Source organism: Saccoglossus kowalevskii, chromosome 1 (genome assembly GCF_978046115.1).
Source record: "Saccoglossus kowalevskii chromosome 1, keSacKowa6.1, whole genome shotgun sequence".
Taxonomy (NCBI): domain Eukaryota; kingdom Metazoa; phylum Hemichordata; class Enteropneusta; family Harrimaniidae; genus Saccoglossus; species Saccoglossus kowalevskii.
Genome location: NC_140641.1, coordinates 23,775,262 through 23,798,177, shown reverse-complemented (window position 1 = coordinate 23,798,177; position 22,916 = coordinate 23,775,262). Strand labels below are relative to the sequence as shown.

General features: G+C 34.1%; 2 protein-coding genes across 4 annotated transcripts; one reads left to right on the top strand and one right to left on the bottom strand.

The window, feature by feature from the left end:
• Window positions 1-163: 163 nt before the first annotated feature.
• On the top strand, window positions 164-6,426 carry LOC100376184 (vesicle transport protein GOT1B-like). 2 transcript variants are annotated; one of them, XM_078013393.2, is made up of 5 exons: window positions 164-288; window positions 1,135-1,226; window positions 2,367-2,545; window positions 2,712-2,793; window positions 4,755-6,426. In XM_078013393.2, the coding sequence occupies exons 1-5, from the start codon at window positions 264-266 to the stop codon at window positions 4,791-4,793; spliced, it is 417 nt and encodes a 138-aa protein (XP_077869519.1). In that variant the 5' UTR covers window positions 164-263; the 3' UTR covers window positions 4,794-6,426. The 2 variants fall into 2 exon arrangements, with proteins under 2 accessions (XP_077869519.1, XP_002739683.1); XM_002739637.4 differs by having other exon boundaries at window positions 4,574-4,876.
• Window positions 6,427-9,004: 2,578 nt separating this feature from the next.
• On the bottom strand, window positions 9,005-22,829 carry LOC100376642 (formin-binding protein 4-like). Of its 2 annotated transcripts, none has more exons than XM_085499845.1 (14): window positions 22,328-22,829; window positions 20,623-20,688; window positions 18,493-18,698; window positions 18,219-18,342; window positions 17,535-17,760; window positions 16,159-16,729; window positions 15,906-16,008; window positions 15,008-15,177; window positions 14,784-14,888; window positions 14,307-14,440; window positions 12,853-13,049; window positions 12,127-12,698; window positions 11,545-11,717; window positions 9,005-11,069 (listed from the first exon to the last, which is right to left on the bottom strand). In XM_085499845.1, the coding sequence occupies exons 1-14, from the start codon at window positions 22,416-22,418 to the stop codon at window positions 10,979-10,981; spliced, it is 2,829 nt and encodes a 942-aa protein (XP_085355971.1). In that variant the 5' UTR covers window positions 22,419-22,829; the 3' UTR covers window positions 9,005-10,978. The 2 variants fall into 2 exon arrangements, with proteins under 2 accessions (XP_085355971.1, XP_085355972.1); XM_085499846.1 differs by having other exon boundaries at window positions 17,535-17,757.
• Between the last annotated feature and the right edge of the window lie 87 nt (window positions 22,830-22,916).

The window sequence follows — 22,916 nt, the reverse complement described above, 5'->3', positions numbered from 1 at the left end:
ATGTGTTGTAAAATCGATTTCACAAACATGTCAAACCGTATTGCCACTAAAATGACATATGAAATTATCTACTTAGAAGAAAGAACTCGTTCAGAGAAATTAAAATAATCCGACATTATCGCGTTAGTATTTATTAAGCTCCGTACCCCCTTATATAGTGTACGAGTCGAATGAACTTCCGTTCAGGACGTGGCTGGCGCTGTTGTCAATGCAAGATGATGTGAGATTTTTATGACAAAAAATAATCGTTTATTCCATTGGAAATGTTCGAAGTCACAGACTACCAGAGTAAGTAGGTTATAACATTCACAGACTGCCGTGAAAATGTGTAAGCAATAATTTTACTGTGAATTGCAACGACAGCCAATCGACTGTAATCTGGCATTGTCCAGGTATGATTCACGTCTCAAACCCAGCCATAGTCATAATGGAACACGTTGCACTCTCCCAGTCTCAGTCTGTGAATACATTAGATATCAGTGAATACGCTATATTCAGTAACTTGTAATTGAGTTCCGTTCGAGATTCTACGGAAGAGTTTCAAACTCCCTTTTCAGTAGAAATCCCTAACCCCTATATTAAGAAGAACAGCTTGTACTTGTAGTCTTATCTATAGTACCGTAGTATATCAGATAACACCATATTTGCTATATAAGTGCACCTCCGCCATGACGCAATAACTTAATGGTTAGGAATTTTGTTTGATTAAATTGTAAATGTACCATTATGCAATGTATTTAGATGTTGTTTATTTAGATAATTAGAGAATAAAGCACAGTGTGTAACCTATATTGTGTGACAATAGGGCAAGATTGGGGATGTGTGCAATAAGAGGCAACCCACAGTTAATCCTATTATTTAGACAAACAACCCCATTCAAGCCTGATTATCACGCAATAATTGGCGTTGGTCTCAAGTCCCAATAAATGTTATCTGATAATAAATGAAACAATCATAATTCAGTTGAAGGAAGCTCAACATAAATATGAAAAATCTACAGGTGATAAGAATGTTACAATGTATTCCCTTATTATTTTATTTGACTCATGGTGATTTTCACTCCTATTTTCCCCAGTGAACGAAGACAAATAAATATTAGGGAATAATATATAATTATGTGTTCCTCTTTCACAGAAATTGGTGTAGGCCTAACAGGCTTTGGTGTATTTTTTCTATTTCTTGGAGTTTTGTTTTTCTTCGACAAGGGACTTCTTGCAATTGGAAATGTAAGTATTTAAAGTCAGGATTGCATCAAGTATTTATTAAAAATAAAAAATAAACTTACCAGTACATTTGGACTTTATAAACAATAGTTTTGAACAAGGAGAAAATGATCGTAAAATGCACTCACTCAATTTCAACTTTAGGAACATTTTCCTGAAGCAAACTCTTTTAAAATATTTCAAAAGATTCTAAAAAATGATGGAATATAACCAGATTTGTTTCTATAAAAACGTATTTTATTTGTTTCCCCAAAACTGCTACCATTTTTGTGAAATTTAAAACAGGTTCAGTTTGAAATCAAAGCAGGTTTCCCATAATGTTTTTGACAGATAATGAAATTGATTTTTACTTCAAGGTCATGTGAACAAATTTCTATTCACTCTATCTCTTCTTAACACCACTTATTTCTGTAAAATAATTTATTTTTGCTTGGAATTAATTTTCGCTGAAGGAATGATTAAGTGAAAATAAAATCCAGCGAATATACCTTTTTTCCTATATTTTACATTCAACTTGTCAAAAAATCAGTGAAAATAAATTCCATGCAAAACACCAAAAAAGTCTTTCAGTGAAAATTAAATCCAGCTAAAATAAACTTTTTTACAGTATGCATTTTTTTCAAAAATGCAGGGTTAAATATGGCTATGTTGGATTTTTCATGAATGTTTTAGTATGAATGCTATATTGCAATTCTCAATAAAGATTATTTTTATTGTATTACAAAACACATGCCAAACAGTGTCTGTAAATTGAAGAGAAAAAAAAGAGATATACACCAAAAGTATATGTATGCTTTTCATAATATTCAATTTGTGAGATTGTATTTTTATTAGCGTTGATGACAGAAGTTCAATATGGGTCTAATGTGAAATATTGTTGATACAGAATTCAAATGCATGCTGTACGACAACAACTGTCAATGCACATTGTGTTTAATATGGGACCATGTTAAACAACGCGTGTTTAATACTTAGTTTGTTTACACAGAATTTGAATGCCAGCTCCACCCAATACTTTGTGGTACTTTAATCGTAGATGTGCATTTTGACATTGAAAAATTCAATTACTGTTTGTATTTTATAGACAAAGTCTGTGGAAGAAAGTTTTTATACATGTTTTTTATATATTTTTTTTATTTTCAGATACTATTTTTAGGTGGATTGGGTTTCATAATTGGTCTAGAAAGAACATTTAGATTTTTTTTTCAATCACACAAAATCAAAGGCAGTGCGTTTTTCTTTGGTGGCATACTTATTGTGTTAGTTGGATGGCCACTTGTTGGAATGATAATTGAAACATATGGATTTTTTCTACTATTTAAGTAAGTATGGTAACTTGGAGATATATTTCATTGATGATATTCTGTGCACCAACATCTTCATTTTAATGGCAATATTCTCTCATATGTAAAATCTAAACATTCTAGCAGATATCTTTCTTCTTCATCTCCTTGTACTGTAACATTTTTTTCTCTTTGATTATTCCAGAGGCTTTTTTCCAGTAATTATTAATTTCCTAAGAAGAGTGCCAGTGTTGGGTCATATACTAAGTTTACCGGGCATTAATTCAGTGAGTATTGCTTTGTGAATCCAGTTACTGCAAGAAAGCCAGCAGTTATCTCACTCTCTCACTCTCTCATGTCTGTCTATATGTGTATGTATGTTCCACAAATATCTCAACTTCAAGACCTGTTGAGATTTCAATGAAATTTGGTAAATAGGTGCTCTGAGACAATATACAGACCTATGGGTGAAAATCCCCATACATATTAATTACCCAATTTGCATAATAGTAAATTTTTTTGCTTTTCCACTGATATCATCACATTTCAAAAGAACTTAGTACATAGATGATCTAGCACAAACCTAATCTGTTGTGGGTTAAAATTTATTCGTATTAATTAACTAATTTGCATTATAATTCATAAATTTTCGGCATTCTATCCTTATCTCAAGTACTAATCGTCACTTTTCAATGAAACTTGGTTCATAGATGTCTTGTGACATTGTGTGAACCTGATTAGTTTTATGTTAAAATCCGCACATATTAATTTCCGTAATAATTAGTCATTTTTCATTGATTGATATCTACAAATCATCTTATGCTCTAAGAAAATGTGACAATCTAATAAGTTTTAGGTTTAAATATATTTATATTTATTACGTAATTTGCATAATGATTTTTCAAGAATTAATTATCACATTCTTATGAAACTTAGTACATAGGTGCTCTGGACAGTACACACTTGATTAGTTTTGGGTTGAAATTCAAGCATATCAATTACCTAATTTGCTTAATAATTACCCAAATTATTTCATAATGTAACAATCAGTTTGTATCTCATAAAAACATTTATTGTATATCAATAAGACTTAGTATATAAGTGCATGGGACAATGTTGAAGACCTGATTAGTTTTTTTGTCTGAAATTTGTGCAATTATTTAAATTTGCATAATCATCACATTTCATTGAAATTTGATACATAAATGCTTTCAGTCTGGGGCAATCCAGTTGTGATTAGTTTTTTAATGTTGAAAACCTTACATATTGATTATTTAATTTTTATGAGGCAATTTCTGATATCTCAAAAAATCAAATTTAAATTGAATATGTGGGAGAGGTGCACTAGAATAAATCAGACTGTAAACCACAGATGTACAATCAAATTTATTTTCATAAACTTCAACACCATGGTTCACCTTATTTTCATGTTGTGCATCTCAAATAGCAGACCAATATTAGTCACAAACGTCTTGTTTGAAAGGCTAAGCTTTTCTTTGATTTTTCTCTGCATTTGCATACTTTTGAAACTTTTACAATAACTCCTGTCTTCTGTTGCTGCAATGTAAAATTGGTATTGATGAATGAAAACAAGGGCAGTTATATTGACAAATTTCATTTGACTTTTAGACTACATGTAATACAATTATAAACATAAATAAACATCATCAAGATTGTGATTTCTGTCAAATTACCTCAATTTGTTGAGGGACTACTCTTTACCGTTCTACTTCACAGCAATCTAGTTACAGACTTGATAAATTATTTAAGTTATATAGTTATCCTGAAATATGCCCATTGTTTCTCAGTTGTACCAGTTTAGCTGTCTACAGTGCTTGTGCATCTAAATACAAATTATACATGTAGTGCATCTCTATCTAATGAAATGATCAGTATTATTAGTGCCAGGAGCAATTTCTTCTCTGGTGGTGAAAAATCTGTATTTCCATGCATATTATTATACACTAGGATTAAAGGAGATTGTACTATCATAATAAATATTTCTTTGTTGTGATCATTCTTCTAGCATGTCTCTCTACCATCACGCATGTCTGTCTTTTTTTACAGTTGGTTAGTCGATTCGAAGAATCTCGTATACAAGTTTGAAACCCTGTTTTCTACAAACTTTCATTGTACTTTTCTACTAATCAGTCCTTCACCAGGGATCAGATATCAGATGACTGCATTAAATAAAAAAAATAAAAAACATGTTACCATGGTAACTTTATTTTTGTATGTATTATTACAGTTTGTATTTATTGGTGACAATGAAGAAAGTTTGGCTTGAATCGATTCCAGGAAATTGACTTTGTATGACGTGTCCATGAAATGTAAAAAAAAACAAAAAAAAACTGCAGCATTTGTGTATTATGTAATGTGTCAGTGTATTTTTTTTAAAATATTTAGCCTGTACACTTTAATGTTTTTACAAGAACTTTCAATAATGTAAAAAGCATTGTGATCATGGCCTTTCAGTTTTAACTGATGGTCAAAGAAAGATAACCACATTTGCTCTACTAGAAGCGAACAATTGCACTTACTAGTAGTTTATGCAGGAACCATGTTACTTACCTCTGTCCTTGATGCAAGTGCATGTGCTGCTAATATAGCAAATACGGTAGATGACATCAAGATTACTGATTAATAAACCAATCATTTTAAAAGTTGTATTGTCTTCTATGTGTTGTTGAAAGGCTTTAACACATACTTGTGAAATAACTTGGGACATGAACAAAAGTAACAAGCAGCCTCTCGGCTGAGATAGCTCCGCTGTTAGGAATGCACATTTCATATAAAAAACAGAAAGTATCATTAAAAAATGAACAATATGTATAGTATCAAAACAATCAGACTTGCGGTTTTCAACAAGATGTGGAGAATATCACTTTTTACCAAAAATTACAAAAATATTCATCAAAATTAGAAAATTAAAGATATCATTACAAAATGAACAAATCTGAGAGAGGTCCACATGTAATACCTATATATGTAATATCAAAGCAACTGGACTTGCGGTTTTCAACAAGAAGTCGAAAATATCACTTTTTACCAAAAATGACAAAAATATTCACCAAAATTAGAGAATTGAAGATATCATGAAATGAACAAATCTGTGAGGTCTACCCAAGGTACATGTACACCAAGTATCAAAGCATTCAGGCTTGTAGTTTTCAAGAAGAAGTTGAAAAAGTAAAACATTGACACAGACGACGACGGACAATCACTCATATGATAAGCTCCGCTCGACAAAGTCGACAGTGGAGCTAAAAATATATGGTATTCACGAGTTATTAGTGTTGAATTTTGATTTTGTCACCAAATACACTTTTTGTCATGACAATCTAAAAATCTATGCTCAATTCTTTGTGTACTTGCTAAATGCAACCGACCTAGGGAGTATGTAATGTTCAAAGTTCACTTTGACACTGGCAACACAAATAAAATTGTAGCATGTTAGCGAGCAAATTTACATTGGCATTCAAGTGTTACATTCAGTTGGCAGTAGTGATTCAGAATGAAAGAGCCTAAATAATGTACAAGAGATTGAGTGTAATTTTGAAATAAAAATGTTATGTAGGATTCAGTGATAGACGCCCTTTCCAGCTGTAATATAAAAAGTGCAGCTCGAAAGTGACTGTAATTTCGGTGGGCCTATGCAATCGTATGTTCAGATTCATATTTTGATACACTGTCCCATATACATTCTTTGTTTTAAACCCAAACATCAAAATTCCCCATATGTATATCTATGCGATGTGATTTATATAAATACAAAGTTTTTTTTACAATGTGTGCATTTTGCAGATTTCTACTAATTATGTCAGAAACATTGCTACAGCGTACTTGCTATAGTGGTTACACAGAAGCTGGATTTGATATGCATTGATAGCTAAATAAACTGGATTTACTTTTTCTTCTGATTTCTAGTGAGATTTGTCATGTTTTACTCTAAAGCTACAATAATTGTGCTATTAAGACAGGGTCACACCACTGAACAAAGTTTACTGGAAATGAGATCATGGCATAACTACCATCCAGAGTTCTTAACCAATTACTTAGTGAGTGGACTCTGAAGAAAGTAGTCAAAATTTGATGTTGTATACCAATTATATCTCATCAATTACATACATTTGTATTTTGAATTATAACCAACTTTACCTTTTGAGTGCCATAATTTTTCTTTACATAATTTTGGTCCAGATTTTCAGAAAAATTATGAAAACTATTTTGTGAAGGATGACAAAAGTTGACTTTGAAGCTGAAATATTGTGAACATCACAACACATTCTTTTAATGGTGTTCGTGGTGCATTCTGTTCAATCAATATGGATTCCATGTGGAAGGGGGCAAAGGCGGTAGCTGGTACAATTTTATGGGAAATAAAAAGTGCTTTTTACAATTTACAAGGAAAAAGACATTTTTACAGTTTACAGTGAAAATTGAATTTTGCAGTGAATTGTGTCATCTAGTCTTTTTACAGTTTCGAAAATGTAATTTCCCTGGATTCTTCTTTCCATTTCTTTTTTTAATTTGGATGTAAATTCTTGTACGTACCGAGAAAAATGAGACATTTTTACAGTGTACGAAAAAAATATTTGATTGATTACGTTGTACATCTAGCCTGTGATTACAGAATTATAGAATTTATTTTTTCAATTTACGTTGTACGAACAAAAAAATATTGCAATTACATTGAACGAAAATAACCCTTGCCCCCCCCCTCCCATGTGATGTGTACTGGGTAAAATTTGAATGTATACTACCAGTCTTTCAGATAACACCAGAGGGCAGCATACTCGTGTTAAGTCATCTGAATGGCTACCGTAAAATCTGTATTAGAAGCTGTCACACTCATTCTTTTTGAACAATTGAGAACCACAAAAAATTCACCATTTCTCGTATGTATAGATGCTCTAATAGAAGACGCATTCCCTCTGTTGCATTGTACCATTTTAATAGAAGATGCGGCTTCTAATACAGATTTTAAAGTATTTTTTTTTCAAATTGCAAATTCAGTGTTTGAAGCCATTTTATATCAACTTTGCTGGGACTTTTTGCGATGTCAATAGAATTGAACATAGTTTTCTGATGCAAAATACAAATGAAATATCACATTAAGCTTTCATCTCCTGTACAGTGTTTATGAACATTTTCAGCATGCAGAAGCTAAGTGTATGAAACTACATCTATTATTTCAGTCAAGCCAATTGCATTACCTATTGCATCAGCATTTAAAGATTGAACATTTTATTAAAAAAAAAACAAATTAGGCAGATTACTGGTAATACCGTTTGTGACATGCAATTATCAATTCAATTCCATGTTTGTTGAAATAACCAAATTCATGCTCAAACACCTACCTGTAAAAGATGTAGACAGAAAAGCAGATATTCAAGGTGCGATTAATGATTCTATAAAGAGTTACAAGATCTACTTGCACAATTTTAGTTTATAAATGGAACATTCCATTTCTTTTAACAGAACATGTTTTGTGTAATTTTACTCTTCCAATAAATGAATACATTCCTAAATTGACCACAGAGTACTGACATTGGCATGTAACAATGCCCGAATAAAACCACATAGAAGTGCACAACTTGCTGGTACTTCCATGACAAGAGTTTGACACTGGGAAAATTCAGAATGGCTCTAGACAAGAAGAACACTAGTGAAGAATGTTTTCTGGTCAATCATACAAAGTGCACTAAAATAATACCAAAATTCACAGCTTTGAAGCAAATTTTAACTCACCTTGGTGAAGGCCATACTGTAGAATACTTTATTTTCGCTGAAGAGATGATTCCGTGAAAATAAAATCCAGCGAATATACTTTTTTCCCCTATATTTCACATTAAACTCATGAAAAATCAGTGAAAATAAATTCCAAGCATAACGCCCAAAAAGCTTTTTCAGCGAAAATTCCAGCGAAAATAAAGTATTCCACAGTATTACATTTCTTCGCAGACATTTATTTAGATAATACTAACAATGAGTTATGCCAAAAGCAGCCCGTTCATCTTACAAATGGAAACATTCATCTCCCATGCAAACTTTGGACATGTGTTGTATATTTTTTAAGATAATAGTTTCATTAAAGTGGGAATAAGCTGTGATTCAAAAATGACCAAATCTTACCAAAATATTTTGTTAAGCAACGTGACCCTACACAAGGCAAATGTTGCATAAAATGCGGTGTGAAAACTAAGTTGACATTTTGTTGAAATGGGTCATGTGATTAAACCGTAGAATCACCAGTGCGAGGCTTAGTCTCTAGGTAGTGACGTATTTGACATTTCTCCCAGGACCTTTTGTAAGTTGCCATCTTGTACAGTAATGCCCAAGGTTTGCTCAACAACTGGAGACCTGGACACAACCCTGCGGCCATCTCTCGACTTGAAAGTGATAGCGCACAAGCTATGCTTTCAGTGTCCACATTTCGGCGGTGGCCGTTACAAATTGGGACTCATGACACAGAAAATGTTTCATTAAAAATGCAAGTTAGAGAAAAAAAATCTATTGTTACAGCTGCTGCTGCTTTATTGACATGTACATACAGGATAACTGAACGTCCCACTACAAGTCTTTGTTTACCAGATATGAATTAATACAAAATGGGCTTTATTTATTGTTAAATAAACCAGTCTGAGAATTGAAACCACCTTACATGGAAAAATAGAAAACATAAACGCACACAAGAAGTGACTGCAATGCAGTTGTAAAATCTCATTGCAATCGGGAGCAGCGTTTTTTTTAAAAACAAAATGTTCGTCAGTTGGCCATTTTGAATTCAATGTGAATCAAAGTTAAACCTCTGCAAAGTTCTTGTGTGAATACAGAATATATGCAATCATTGTTGTTTTATAAAATTGTATCTAAGGACTGAAAATTCCAACAGTCACTAAAAGTGCAATAGCATTAGCGGTTTAGATCAGCCAGCAGATGTTCAGCACCAATAAATAGCAAATTTGATCGAAATCCGTTAGACAACATTTGATCCAAATCTGCTTTAATGTTTTTGAGATTTTGCCTACACAGACACGCACAACTCATTGCTTTGAACACACAGGAACTAAATACAAAATGACGTACATCAAGTTCCTATTATGCTCGATATATGTGCCAAGTCTGAATATCTGTTTATTCATGACCGAGATCGGAATGGCAGAGATACTTGATTTTGATGCATTTTCACCATTAAATAGATTGATTTGCAAAGTTTTAATAATGCTCATTCCAGCCACGCTAAAAACGCCATGGCTCATTTGTGATACATATTACACAGTTTGAAGTACAAAGAGACACAAGTGAAATAAATAGTGATATTTCAAGTTGCTTGGAACTTATTTTCACATCACTTTCGATAATATCGGTAAACACACAAATAAAAAAAACCTCTCAGAAAATGTTAAGGAGAAAACATTCCAGATTGAATGTTCTACTCCCATTATAATCTATAAGGTACAAAAAATAGTTAAAGCCATGTTCTTACTAAAAAGAAATGCGTGTTATTTAAGCACAAGCAATCGGGACCTGCTTTACAAACTGCCATGCAAAGAGCTTCAAGAATTTGATTTCTATATGCAATACTGTCAGAGAAGATCTTGAATAAATGTGTGAATTTTATATCCTAAGGTAGCGGCAATTGTGAACTGTTAAATGAGAAAACAAAATCTGATATAAAGCACAAGAATGTGTCAACTTCACATTATATTTTAAAATGGGTCAAGTAAGTCATCTGTGTAGAGTGACATCTGTGTAAACTTTTTTCGCATACAAATGCTGGAACTGATGGAAATTGGGCAGTAGCACAAGTGTTCCCTCTAAGCCTTATTTTTCGGACTATTTTCTTAATGAAAAGGACAATTTGAAAAGCATTCCTTTTAATTTTACATATTTTGCATTTTAAATGCACCAGATTTAACAACATGGTTTTTGAGATGAAATCAAAACATTTTTTCAAATCTACCCAATGGGAACACCAAGTAAGACCCAACATGAATGAATGGTATATGATAACAATATTGATTCCCCAAGAGAGTTGAGTGTATACCTTTAATGCTGTGCTTGGAATGAACTTGCACACAGTTCAAAACTTCATACAAAATAAAACAGCAGGGAATTCATTACTGTTATGTTATACCTTATAACTGATTAAAATGAATTTAACAAGACAACATAAAAAAGATACAAAATATGAAAATTCAGCTGTCTGTGGTTCAATTTTAAATATGAAACATAAATAACCTTTAAAAAATCCAGCAACTAGTTTTAATGTGTGTAAATACTACAAGACATGCTTGGCAGCTTGGTGTAAAAAGCTATAAAGAATTTATTCTATATGGTATGGTATGCTACTCCTCACTAAATAGTTATTGATAAACAAAAACAATGATCTTCATAGACAAGTTATGAGATATTTTGTAAAATGACGTATAAAATGGAAATTTGTTCAAAAATAGTACAAAAATAACATTATGTGTTTTCAGATGGTTTCTTTCGTTTGAGTCTCTCTCTCCAGTTGCCTTGAATTTGTTGAAAGTTGGGATTATAATTTGCAGTTCCACTGAAAAATAAAATATAGTTAAAGTTAGATCGAGTTGCATATTAATACTTCAAATCACACTGCAACAATAAATGGTTAGAAATATTCACACTTTAATGTCCTAAACTCTGTGTTTTCAATACTTGGAATGTATAGTTGGTCGGGGTGTGTACTACATACACCATAAAGAGTACAAACTATGTTTATCAATGAATCCAACAAGGAAGTACTGATGATGTCAAAGGCTGCACTGGCTTGATTTCTGACAGGATCTGAGATTCTATATCTTCCTGTCCATCGCACGTCATAACCAACCAATCAAACTAATGATCAAAGGCAATGTTGTACAGACATTCATTCATGGCAATTCATTCTCTCTTGTCAAAAAGCATCTATTTGGGAAATTGGACTTTGATTTGTTACTAGTAAAGAGATTGCCACAAACCACACTCATATTATTTACTTAATTATTGTTATTCCCAAAATTCTTGACTACCTTTGAATCTGAGATTTTTTCCACTCTGCTATCTGTCGTTGTGCTACTACAGTTTTATCTTCTTCTGATGACGAACTTTGTTCCTCCTCTTTTTCAACTTCTTGTTTTATTTGTTGCCACTTTTGTACAAGCGCTGGAAGTTCTTTTTTCTTTTTTATTGCACTCTTTTTCATCTGAAACATTAATGTTAATAAACATCAACATCTACTAATATTTTTATAAGTAAAAACGTCAGTCTTTAGGAACTATAAAAATGCACACCATGTAGAATAACTTCCATTTTATACCTTGAAACAAGAGCAACCTATAATAAATTCTAGTGATATTTAAACGTTGCATGGTGAATTTGTTATTGACAGGACCCCACATTTTCAACACTTGGCAGCATGCCAATCAAGTGAGATTAATATAGCAAATATAGCAAATATACTAATAAAGCAAATATGGTATTTAGAAAATAAGCTTAAATATTAACTTGAAAGGCATTTGTCAAAACATTGGATGTACAAGAAAATACATACACAATTAAACAAACAAAAACTACACTATTGTACAACACGTCAACATGAATCATTTACATACCCGTTTCACTTTTTTCACTTTAGCAGTAGGAGCATTTGTGGTTGGTTGTTTAGGTACCATTGGTACTGTTGATGCTATCACTGGATCACTGATAATCATAACAGGTTTACTGCTGGCTACTGTCCCAGCTGCAATTGTACTCTCAATACCCGTATATAACATCTGTGGCTGTCCAATAACAGTAGCTGTTTCTACTGGATCCATAATAGGCGCAGGGGGTACTTGAACTGCTGGTCTAGCCACCGGAAGAACTTGGGCAATAATATCATGCCGTGGTGGTGAAAGCCCTGGTGGTGGTGGAGGGGGTGAATCCATCGGAGGAGGTGGTGGTGGCGGCGATGATGATGGAGGTAATGGTGGGGTTGACACATCAACATTAGCATCACATATATCCATATCAACATCCAGAATTTCACCGTCTTCAGGGGAATCTGGAAGTGGAGGTGGTGTTTCAGGTGGGGGAGGTGGTGGCGGAGGTTCTAAAACCGGTGGTAATGGTGGCAACGGACTTGAACTATCACCTGATGGTGATACTGGTAAAGGAAGCATCACTGATGTAGGTATTGTGGGTTCTAGAAAAAAAAATCAATGAATCGGATCACAATGTGACATTATTCATGACTATATGCTTAACAATGAAATAACTTAACCCAGACAAACTCATTGAATAGACAACTTGTATAATGATGATTATAATGGATTTGAATATTTAATAATTTATAATACCTATAGGTGTAAACAATGTGGTACTAGCTGCACTTGCAGCCATAGCATTCTGCATTCCTTTTTCATTATCTTCATGATATTCTGGGACTAGGGATGTGCTTTCACCCTTTTCTTTTTCTTTCTCTAGAACCTCAGTTGGAAATTCCCACTGACTCTCTCCTGTTGAATTGTTGGTGTAATAATACTGCTTGTGTATCCTATAGTCCAATGATAGGAAAGAAAACAGACAACAGAGTATTAGCTTCTTTACTTCAAAATTGTCAACTTAAAGCCTTTAATATTTAGCCTTCAAGTATGACAACAGTGGTGAAGCAAGTTAGTAGAACACAAGAATGGGTTGTGTTTCTTGTTCTTTGGAACAAGTTGCTCTGAAATATAAAAATAAGAATCAAAGGCAAAATTTTGGTCACAGAAGTGTTAACTATTTTTCACTTCAACAGAAGACCGTAGGGTGTGTTTACTGTAAAAAAAAAATACTCAAGTAAAAATATTTCATATGGATTGCCATGAATAAAAAGTAAGACATCCATGATGGTAAACTACAATGTCACTACATGTAACATTACACCATGTCTACCAGGTATTCTAGTATCATGTGCACTCTGACACATGATGTAAGGCAATATAGGGAATCAATTACCATTCTGAACTGTGCCCAGAATCTAAACATTTGATATGCCTTGGGGTTTACACATTGAAATAAGACAGTGACAAAAATGACAATATCGGTACTATCCTTTGTTATTCAAATTTATTGTCGAACAACTCTGCTCAGCTATAAATCTTTCTTTATGTAACTGGCTTTCAAAGTTATCAAAATTAACTATCAGATTTGTTTGATTATCATTATGTTGTTATTTTTACACTGTCTTTATTCATTAAAACATCTCCCTCCTGAAAAGCAATATCTGAAATAACCAGATCAAACATGCAATGTGTACAAAATGCATAATATTGAGAAAAATAAACCACACGTAAAAGAGTTTTCACTAACCGCACCAGATCCGTCTTCTTTCACCATATTCCAGTATTCCAGGCACCACCTTCATATAACTCTTCACTCGGCATATATGATATTGGAAAGATCCAAACATGTACAGGTACAACACACTCTTCGGGATTGCATTCTAGTTTATTTTAGGACTTAAAGTGATTTTCGGCTTTCAAGTTTCAATTTTCCAGTGTCAATTTTTCAAACACTGATTTCCCAAAGAAAGCTGACGTCATGCCAAATACCAAGGTGACAATTTTGGTGAAGCCAAGTAAGCGGTTTCCAGTCTTGCTTTTCATGTTCATATTACACTCTGCTTTCAAATGTCATAATTCCAATGAAGATTTAACTACCATGTCAAGTTCATTATCGCGTTACAATGGGAAACAATCTATGATTGTCATTAGGTAAATGTACGGTCATGTAACAATAAAGCAAGTAAAGTAGATAAAAATGACCGTACCTGTCCCAATGACAAGACCACCCACGTGGTTGAGAACTCAGTTCATACTGTTGTAATTCCCAATCAGCGTCTTGTAATTTACGAATTAAATATTTAGTGTCCAGCGCGCCTTCTCGCCAGTCTAATATCCGAGTCTACAGGTAGAAGACAACGAAAGAGTCAGAAAAAAACAGTAACATGTTGATTTTTAACAGTTGAACAACAGAATGCATGAGTTCTGCAATGACCAATTTCCAGATTATTATTAACATTTGAATGCTAAAATGTTGTCTCCTTTCAAAAACAGGCATAAGTTTTCCAAATTTTGAAAACATGTAGCCATGGGGAATTATGTTCACATAGTTAGAAATGCAGAATATTGAACCTAATTTTTGGTGGAAAGAATTATGGTGTTCAAAGGGTCAATTGCAAATATATTAAACATAAGAAGTTTGTATTATAAGGTTATATAATTGGTATATATCAGACTACACTCACCTCTACTTCTAATAACATTATTTGAAACTTTGTCATCATACTCTTCTTTATATCCAGGAATTCCAATTTACCAGTGATTAACGATGAAAATTCTGCTATCTCAGCCTGTAACAAAACAAAAGACATTAAGACTATGAGAGGCTACACCTAAATAATTAGATATACCGGAACCATATACTGATTAATTCTGAAGCAGCCTTAAAACTGTTTCAACAATAAATTACCTTTAACTCTGCTTCTTCCTTGTTTTTCTGTTTGTTTCTAAGTTTTTCCTCTTCTTCAGCTAACTTTTCTAACTCAGTTGTATCGCACTGTGTACCAATATCTTTCTTCGCATTCTGCAACAGCTTGGCTATTTTCTGACGTTTAAATGGTACTGTAGGCACATCTGAATCTGCAAATATTCAGATTAAGATTTAGTTTTCTTACATGCCTAAATGGCCAGCTTCATGCCGTGTATATGCACATATTAATTAGCAAATCGTTTATGACATAGTCACTAAACAAGTTATTAATTCTGCAAAGCTTGAACAAGGATACATTGACATTGGAAAACCTAAATGAACTGACATGAACATGTGCCATTATTGTGCACTCTCATGCTGTGTGTCACACATAAAACCAATTGAACCAGGTATTCAGTAATTGATTATAAAAGTCACTAGTTTTTAGCAAACAAAAATACTTTGAAAATCATGTGCAATTATTACATTCACAACATATATTTCTCACATCACTTTTTACCATACTACACTGGATAACAAATAGGCTGGCCCAGCCATATTAAGTTGATTTTGTCCGAGATCTTCTTTTTGAAGAAAAGGTCTTGCATACAATGGCAATTATAGCAGATAAGTAGCGCATGAATTGAAATGCCTTAGCTAATTTATGCAATATAAGCATGATGGACAAGAAATAGATGCTAGACTAAAACATGATCAATAGGCAACTACAGGTATGTAAAATGTGTGACCCCTGTACGTTCAATAGACGTCCCCAATGCAATGAATGTGCAGTAGAAAAATGCAGAAACAGGTTGCATAATAGTCATACTGTAATCACAATTTCACGCATAGCTGAATTTTTAAAGGAGCAATAATATTGGTGTTTTCTGGGCATTACCATTATTGTCATCACCAGAACTATGTGGTTTTGCTACTGCTACTGTTGTAGAGGTTGCTAATCCTATTTTCCTCTGGTGACACACTGCATCGGGTACTTCACCCTGCAAATAATAATATACATGCATTGGGAATACACATTATACACATTCCATCATATATTTGACAACTGCAGTTCTTGGATTTAAATCTTGTATTTTAAGCTACAATCATAAAACACATGTAAGAGCACTACTCAAAATGTGAATACTCACAATTTTCCTTTCAAAAGCCAAGTCCAACTGCTGATCTATGTCAAATTCTTCATCATCAGGTGCAATGTCAGCATTATCACTTAGTGGTACAGAGCTTGAGCTTGTCACAATAGTTTTTTGTGATATTTCACTACTGCTAACAACAGTAGGAGCAGTGACTGCAACAGACGCACTCGATACATTGTCTGGTTCGTTTCCAGAGGCAGGTAAATTTTCTCCTCTTATAAACTTTTGCATTTGTAGTTTGAATTTGGCTCTTTTACTCAGTAGATCATCAACGCTAACTACGCTAACAGGTTCTATTGGTTCTTTTTCAACACTGAATGGTGGAATTGGACCAAAAATAGGTAAGTTTTCAGGCTTCTCCTCCAGTTTAGTTTTACCAAAAACAGGTAAATCAATGTCATAATCCGGTGATGGTGGTGGTGAAGAATATGTTTGCAAATTTGACCCTGTGTTGAGGGAAATGTCATCAACGCCTGGTGGCAAAGGTTCATATGTGTCTTGCGAGTCATCCTCTATGGCGGTGCTGGACGGCACTATACTGGGTCCATACATGAAACTATCAGAGCTGTAATTGAACAGACAGATTAAAAGATGTAATCAATAATTTTACAAACTCATCGAGTAAAAATCTCATAGATACACTTATGTAAATGACAGAGGTGAATCTATGATCAAAATAAGACGTTTAAATTATTTAGCATACAGTAAACACAATGTCTCCTAATGGTTTTAACCATGTGGTATAGTCAGAAGTTGTCAAAAAAATTAAAAACAATCAACATGCATATGTATACTATTATGTCGTCTTTGTACCTAATTTGCTTGAACAAAATCTGTCAAAGCATGTCTAAAAATGTTTAAAGACACATGCAAAATAAAACCAACATGGCCACCAGTTGGCCAATTTGAATCAAATCAAAAAACTAATCGATGTACATTAGTGACCTATTATGTATGAATTTCATGCCAAGTTTGATCCAATTTTGTCCAGGCATGCTTGAGAAACAACTGATGACATGTTGAAATTTCATGGTTATAGTTTTTTTGGATGAAAATTACCACCAGATTGTTAAATTTTATTGGAATGCCAAAATACATGGGAGGATCATGCAACCAATTATGTCTTTCCTTTGTACAAAACCTGTGAAAGTGTATCTGAGAAACAGTTAGAAATCAAATTGTGAGACAAAATGACATACATCAATAACAAAACTCAATAGAATTGGCCAGAGATGATATCCAAGAAATGATGCCGGCTCGACGAATGGATGGATGAAAACCAAAACACAATCCCTGTTTCAGACTATGTCTATGTGGTTTGGTGCCACAGCTTGTTTTAATATGGAAGATTAAGTGAATATCTCACACACCTTTCTTCCTTTTCTTCAGGCATAATTGGTCCAATAATAGGTAATTGTGGACCAATATAAGCTGGTTCCGGCTCCGGCTCTGGTTTTGGTTCTTCTCCAATTTGCTGGCTTGATACATTGGATTTGTAATTTTCAGGAGTTTCCCATGTAACTTCATTAGTGACAGTGTTCCAGTAATATACGCAATTCGTGTTAGCATCGCATACCTCTTGCCATTCCCCAACTACTGTAATCATATTAGTTAAAAAATTAATTCATCAGGTTTTTTATAAGGAGTTGGGGCAAATAATGAATAGTTGTCTACAATAAATAAAAGGTTACAAAATTATTAGATGCACAGAACAATTTAGTTGGCCACCAGCTTTGAAAGGAAACCCTATATAACCAATTCATACAAATTGCTTTATTTGCATGCTGGCAGCAAGAAAAATGATTTTTCAGTTTTAAAATTGAAGGATCCATTGTCAAACAAAATACTGTAAAGTATTTTATTTTTGCTTGGAATTAATTGTCGCTATTTTGCTGAAGGAATGTTTCATTGAAAATAAAATCCAGCATTCTACATTCAACTCATCAAAAATCAGTGAAAATCAATTCTATACAACACCTAAAAAGTCTTTTCCGCAAAAATTAATTCCAGCTAAAATAAAGTATTTTACAGTACACAAATCCTAAAAGTTTCACCTGGATCAGTGATGCCATTCGTGGTAGTAGAATCAACAGCAACATTGTCTGGTTGTGAATTATTGCTAACTTCTTTGTAATCCTCTTCACCACTATCCTGAGGAGTTTCTAGTGCATCAATTTCCTGCAATGATGAAATACACATGTGAGAAACAACAACATTGAAGATTGTAAACCGATTCAGTTGAAAAATGATCAGATATAAATTGTTTATATTATTAGAACACATTGATGATGGGGATGACAAGAGAATGTAAAAGTTATTGTTACTTACTGCTAGAAAATCAGCTACTTTCACATCTAAATCAGGTTTCTTAGTTTGAGGAGCAGATGTAGAGGATGATGACACTTGAGATTGGTTCTGTATTGTAGAAGTAGATGCTACTAGTGTATGCTGAGTAGTCGGGTTATCATCATTATTATCATCCCCATCATCACTGTCACTACCACTGTCAGCATAAGCACCTAACAGACCAATACCTAGATAGGCAAAACAATGGGATACAGTGACCTCATCAATTTGTGAATGATATCATACTGTAAATTTAAACAAAAATTACGTATGGTTTTTGCAGCCTTTTGATGAAAAAAACTACAAATTTATAATTAGATGAACTTCTCCACCAACGATTATGCCACATTTCCCTTTTACAGTGGGTTGAAGATGAAAGCTGAAAGTTTTGGTGGTCACTAATTTCATACAACTCAGAAAGTCTGTTAGCAAGTTGTCATTTTAGTAATAACCAAAAAAATCAACATCTTATCAGTGTTCTCCCCAGGATGTAAACAGCGTGGCGGTCCCGCCACAGTGCTTCGATTTGCCGCCACACCGGTCTGACACCGCCACGGTGATTAGCAAGACCGCCACAGTGCTTTTTTCATTGGGGATCTCGTCACGCTGGTTGGCCCGACCGGCACTCAAAATTAGCGACCACCACGGAAACGCGTCCGACTATTGTCATATTGTTATTATACTTACGTACCGACTGACAAGCATCCTGCCAGTCGTGGATAATAATTTGTAAACAATAGACATAGTCGTGCGACGTGGTATCGGCTTTAAACAATACAAGTCAATTTTGTAAAATTAGCAAAAACGTGTTTATTGCGTGATTGGGTAAAATACATTTGAACTGTTATCATCGTGAACATTCTTCTTTCAAGACTTCTTTTACCTTTCAAAAATTGCTAATCACCTTTTTCGAAAACCATCATGCAGTTTACATCTGAAATCCATACCAACACATCGTGCTACGACATCGCTTTACTTCCGCAATGTAATTTTTTATGATCACGATCATTCGGAAAACTTCGGGTTCTACCGGCATTACCATGCGGCATTCTGATTGGTTAATGGCGTTTTTGACCCACCGGGTCAAAGGACACATGCGGTCTTTTTTTAGCTCCATGGGTCAACTAACGCGTCTCAGCTATCATGGCGGGTCTGTGTTTTTCACAAAGTGATCGAGTGATCAAAAATAATTTCTCTCGATAAAACTAGTTCAAATTTTACGTTTTTTTCATATAAAAGTATTTAATTTTTGCATGGCATCATGACTGAGTAAGAGAAATTATTGGTATAACCGGTGTATAACATCGCGAAGTAAGTTATGTCACGTCGTAACTTTGATGATTGTTTGGAAGTGTTATTTCTTCGTTCATTTACTGTAAATGTAAACGTTGTAGAAGCTGATGGTCGGAATAATAACCAGCAATCCGCCAAATAATTATGTGGTCATGAAAGTCTTGAACATAATCCTGGCTGAAACGTTTCAGTTGAGTTTCATTTAACCTTTTACAATTTATTTGTTTCTTTTTAGTCTGCAGCATTTGCATATCGAGAATGTTTCATTTTTAAATTCAAACTCTTCTAAGTTGTGAAACGTAATTTTTTGACTCAAAAAAAAAAAAAATTGCACTGTGACGGAGCTCATTAATATTACAAAAATGCCCAAAATAAAAGTGTTTATAACACTGTGTAAAGCAAATAAATATCTGCCACTTTGTTTTTGAAAATACATGTTGTTTATTGTGTGGGTGTAAATGTGCTTTGGTCAATTTCTATTATTATGTAAATGATATGCAAATTAGGCCGCCACAGTGGTTTAAATTCCTGGGGAGAACACTGCTTATACTATGTAGGGTGCTTGAGACAGATAAACTGAAAACAATATTATTTGAGCATGATTGAGATGTTTGAATGCTTTGAGCCTATGAACCAAATTATGAACCTCTACTGAAGTATACCGAATATTTGTATTTATAAAAATCTTTTACCATAATAATTTAAATTTGGCTGTATAATTAAATGTCAACAGTTAATATACTATGGCACAAATCATGCAGCAACAACTGTGAGGAATGAAGAACAAACTTGCATGTAACTAATACACAATTCACTCACCTGTTGTGTGTTTGACATCATTATCTTGCAAAGACCAGTGTTTTATTCCACTTCCATGTGGAGAACCTAAATGTCAGCAAACAGAGTAAATAAGTACCCAAAGGCATTAGAGTATGAAACCTTATATTTATTTTCAGGAAAGAGTTCCTTTTGTACCCCCCATCCCTAACCCTAACCTCAGACTAGTAATACAACAGACTCGCAACGCGGCGTTTTCTTTTGAAGTAATGCGTGCCACGTTTGTTTAGGTTATCAGTTCTTATCGTACCGAGTAAACGTTGCTGAGCAACAACATTTTCATTATATTTCACAAAATAACGCGAGATCTATTTATATTACAATCAACTATCGCGATGCATCGCGAGAAATAAAGACAGGAAGTGACATAGACGACAGGAGTTGTCAGTGAACTTCGAAAATGGCATTTACGGAAAAATTTGGCAAATCTGAAGACGATAATTACGAGTGGGAAGCTATTTTAGGAGAACATTTTGACGAAGATAATGACAATTTCTCTGTAGAACTTTGCAATCCCTGATCGATCTCGTGTTTTTCATTTCCTGAAATTAGGAATAAAAAGAAATATACTGGGCTATTTTTAGACAAAACTATGACGGAAGTCAAACAAAATCAGTGAAACTCGAAATAGCAACAATACTGACACACAATAGAAAATTGAAACAGTCACTGAACAACGCGTAGATCGCGTACTATGAAGTCGAACGCAACAAAAATAACGCACCTCCAGTTTTTACCGTTATTGGATCACGCTGATTCGCTGAGAGACATGACACTAGCTATCTCATGTTTCGGCATCCCGGAACACAAAAACAAAACGGGTAACACACAAAGAAGTATGATCGTTCAAAACGCAGCGATAAGCTCTCTCCAAATAAATATTGGAAACCTTCCGCAAAATCCGCAACAGCGAGAAATATCGTTTCAAAGTTGCTCATTATATATTCAAAAACTATTTGAGGTAAACACTAAGACATTCAGTTACTTGTAACTCCCCTGATTCTTGGTCGATTCTTAAAATTCTTACACAGCTGCAAAGGTCAAAATGTCCAGAACGCATCTCCCGTTTTTTTAAATATATCCGGATCCGTTTTACGAAGAAATACGCAATTTCCGAAGGAGCGCGAAGTGTGCAGAATATCCAGTGCTCGGTAAACTTCGACGGTGTCTATGCCAATGCTGCAGAGCGTGGCAGGCATAGCATATACAATTAAGCCGATTAACACCTTAAACAATAGGCGTTGCGAGTCTGTTGTATTACTAGTCTGAGCCCTAACCCAACCCATACCCAGCACTCCCCATTTAATTATACATGCCCCTCCTAAGAACATATATAGTTATCTAGAGGGGGCATATACAAATGAATTGGGAACTGGGAGTGAGTGTTAGGGTTAGGGATGGGGGGGGTACAAAAGGAACTCCTATTTTCATTTATCTTACCTGAAGAAGTAGATCAGTATACATTTACATTGACTTTATGACAATCAGTGTAATGTGTAATTACTTTCTGGTATATTGCCCTGCCCACCTTAAAACACACACACCACCAGTGCACACCACAATACGATAATGTATACTTTTGTTTCAATAGATGCAAATTTGGGTCATGTACTATAATACCAAATTATTAACTATTAACTGAGCAGTTTAGTAGGAAGATATTTATATTAATAATATTATATCGTACCTGCATCTCTCTCTTTGCTAAGGCTTCCTATTTGCAGTACTTGTCTTCGTTTACCAGCCACTGCCAAACCTTTGTCTCGACGTCGACCCATGGCGAAGTGATAAAAGTACTAAATTATGTGTTCTGTGGTTCTTCTGTTTTGCGCTTCCGCTATTTCATCTCAAGTATCAACAATAACGTCTTTTATGTGATTGTAATATTATGTAACGTCAGTTCTAATCTATTGAGTGCTGGGGAGATTATTTTTTTCAGTCATTTGATTTTGTGTTTCAAGGTCACGAATGACAGACACTGCAGCAACAACTGATTTCGTAGACAATACAGTTTTTTATACGTGAGTTTTGTGAACAAGAAAGAAATATTTAACTTCCAATCGGTAACTCTACCAATGGTTTTTACGTACCCCTCACGATAAGCTTGTTTTTTTTGGCAAAATACGTCAGATAATACGTACAATCCTGCCGTAGACGGCCATCTTAGTTCGCAATGCATTTTGGACTGGCTTATTTCCGATCAGTGCAAGACGTTTTTTGATTGGTCTGTCGGTTTATAATTAAATATTTGTATCCAATCAAATTGGGTAATGCAA

Bases quoted from the DNA above. Each gene is read 5' to 3' on its own strand.
- LOC100376184 (XM_078013393.2), top strand. From the start codon at position 264: ATGTTCGAAGTCACAGACTACCAGA. The intron at 289-1,134 runs GTAAGTAGGTTA...CCTCTTTCACAG, and splicing joins CGAAGTCACAGACTACCAGA to AAATTGGTGTAGGCCTAACA. The intron at 1,227-2,366 runs GTAAGTATTTAA...TTTTATTTTCAG, and splicing joins GACTTCTTGCAATTGGAAAT to ATACTATTTTTAGGTGGATT.
- LOC100376642 (XM_085499845.1), bottom strand. From the start codon at position 22,418: ATGGGTCGACGTCGAGACAAAGGTTTGGCAGTGGCTGGTAAACGAAGA. The intron at 15,178-15,905 runs GTAATGCCCAGA...GAATATTTGCAG, and splicing joins TTCTGGTGATGACAATAATG to ATTCAGATGTGCCTACAGTA. The intron at 12,699-12,852 runs GTATTATAAATT...TTTTTTTTCTAG, and splicing joins CACATTGTTTACACCTATAG to AACCCACAATACCTACATCA.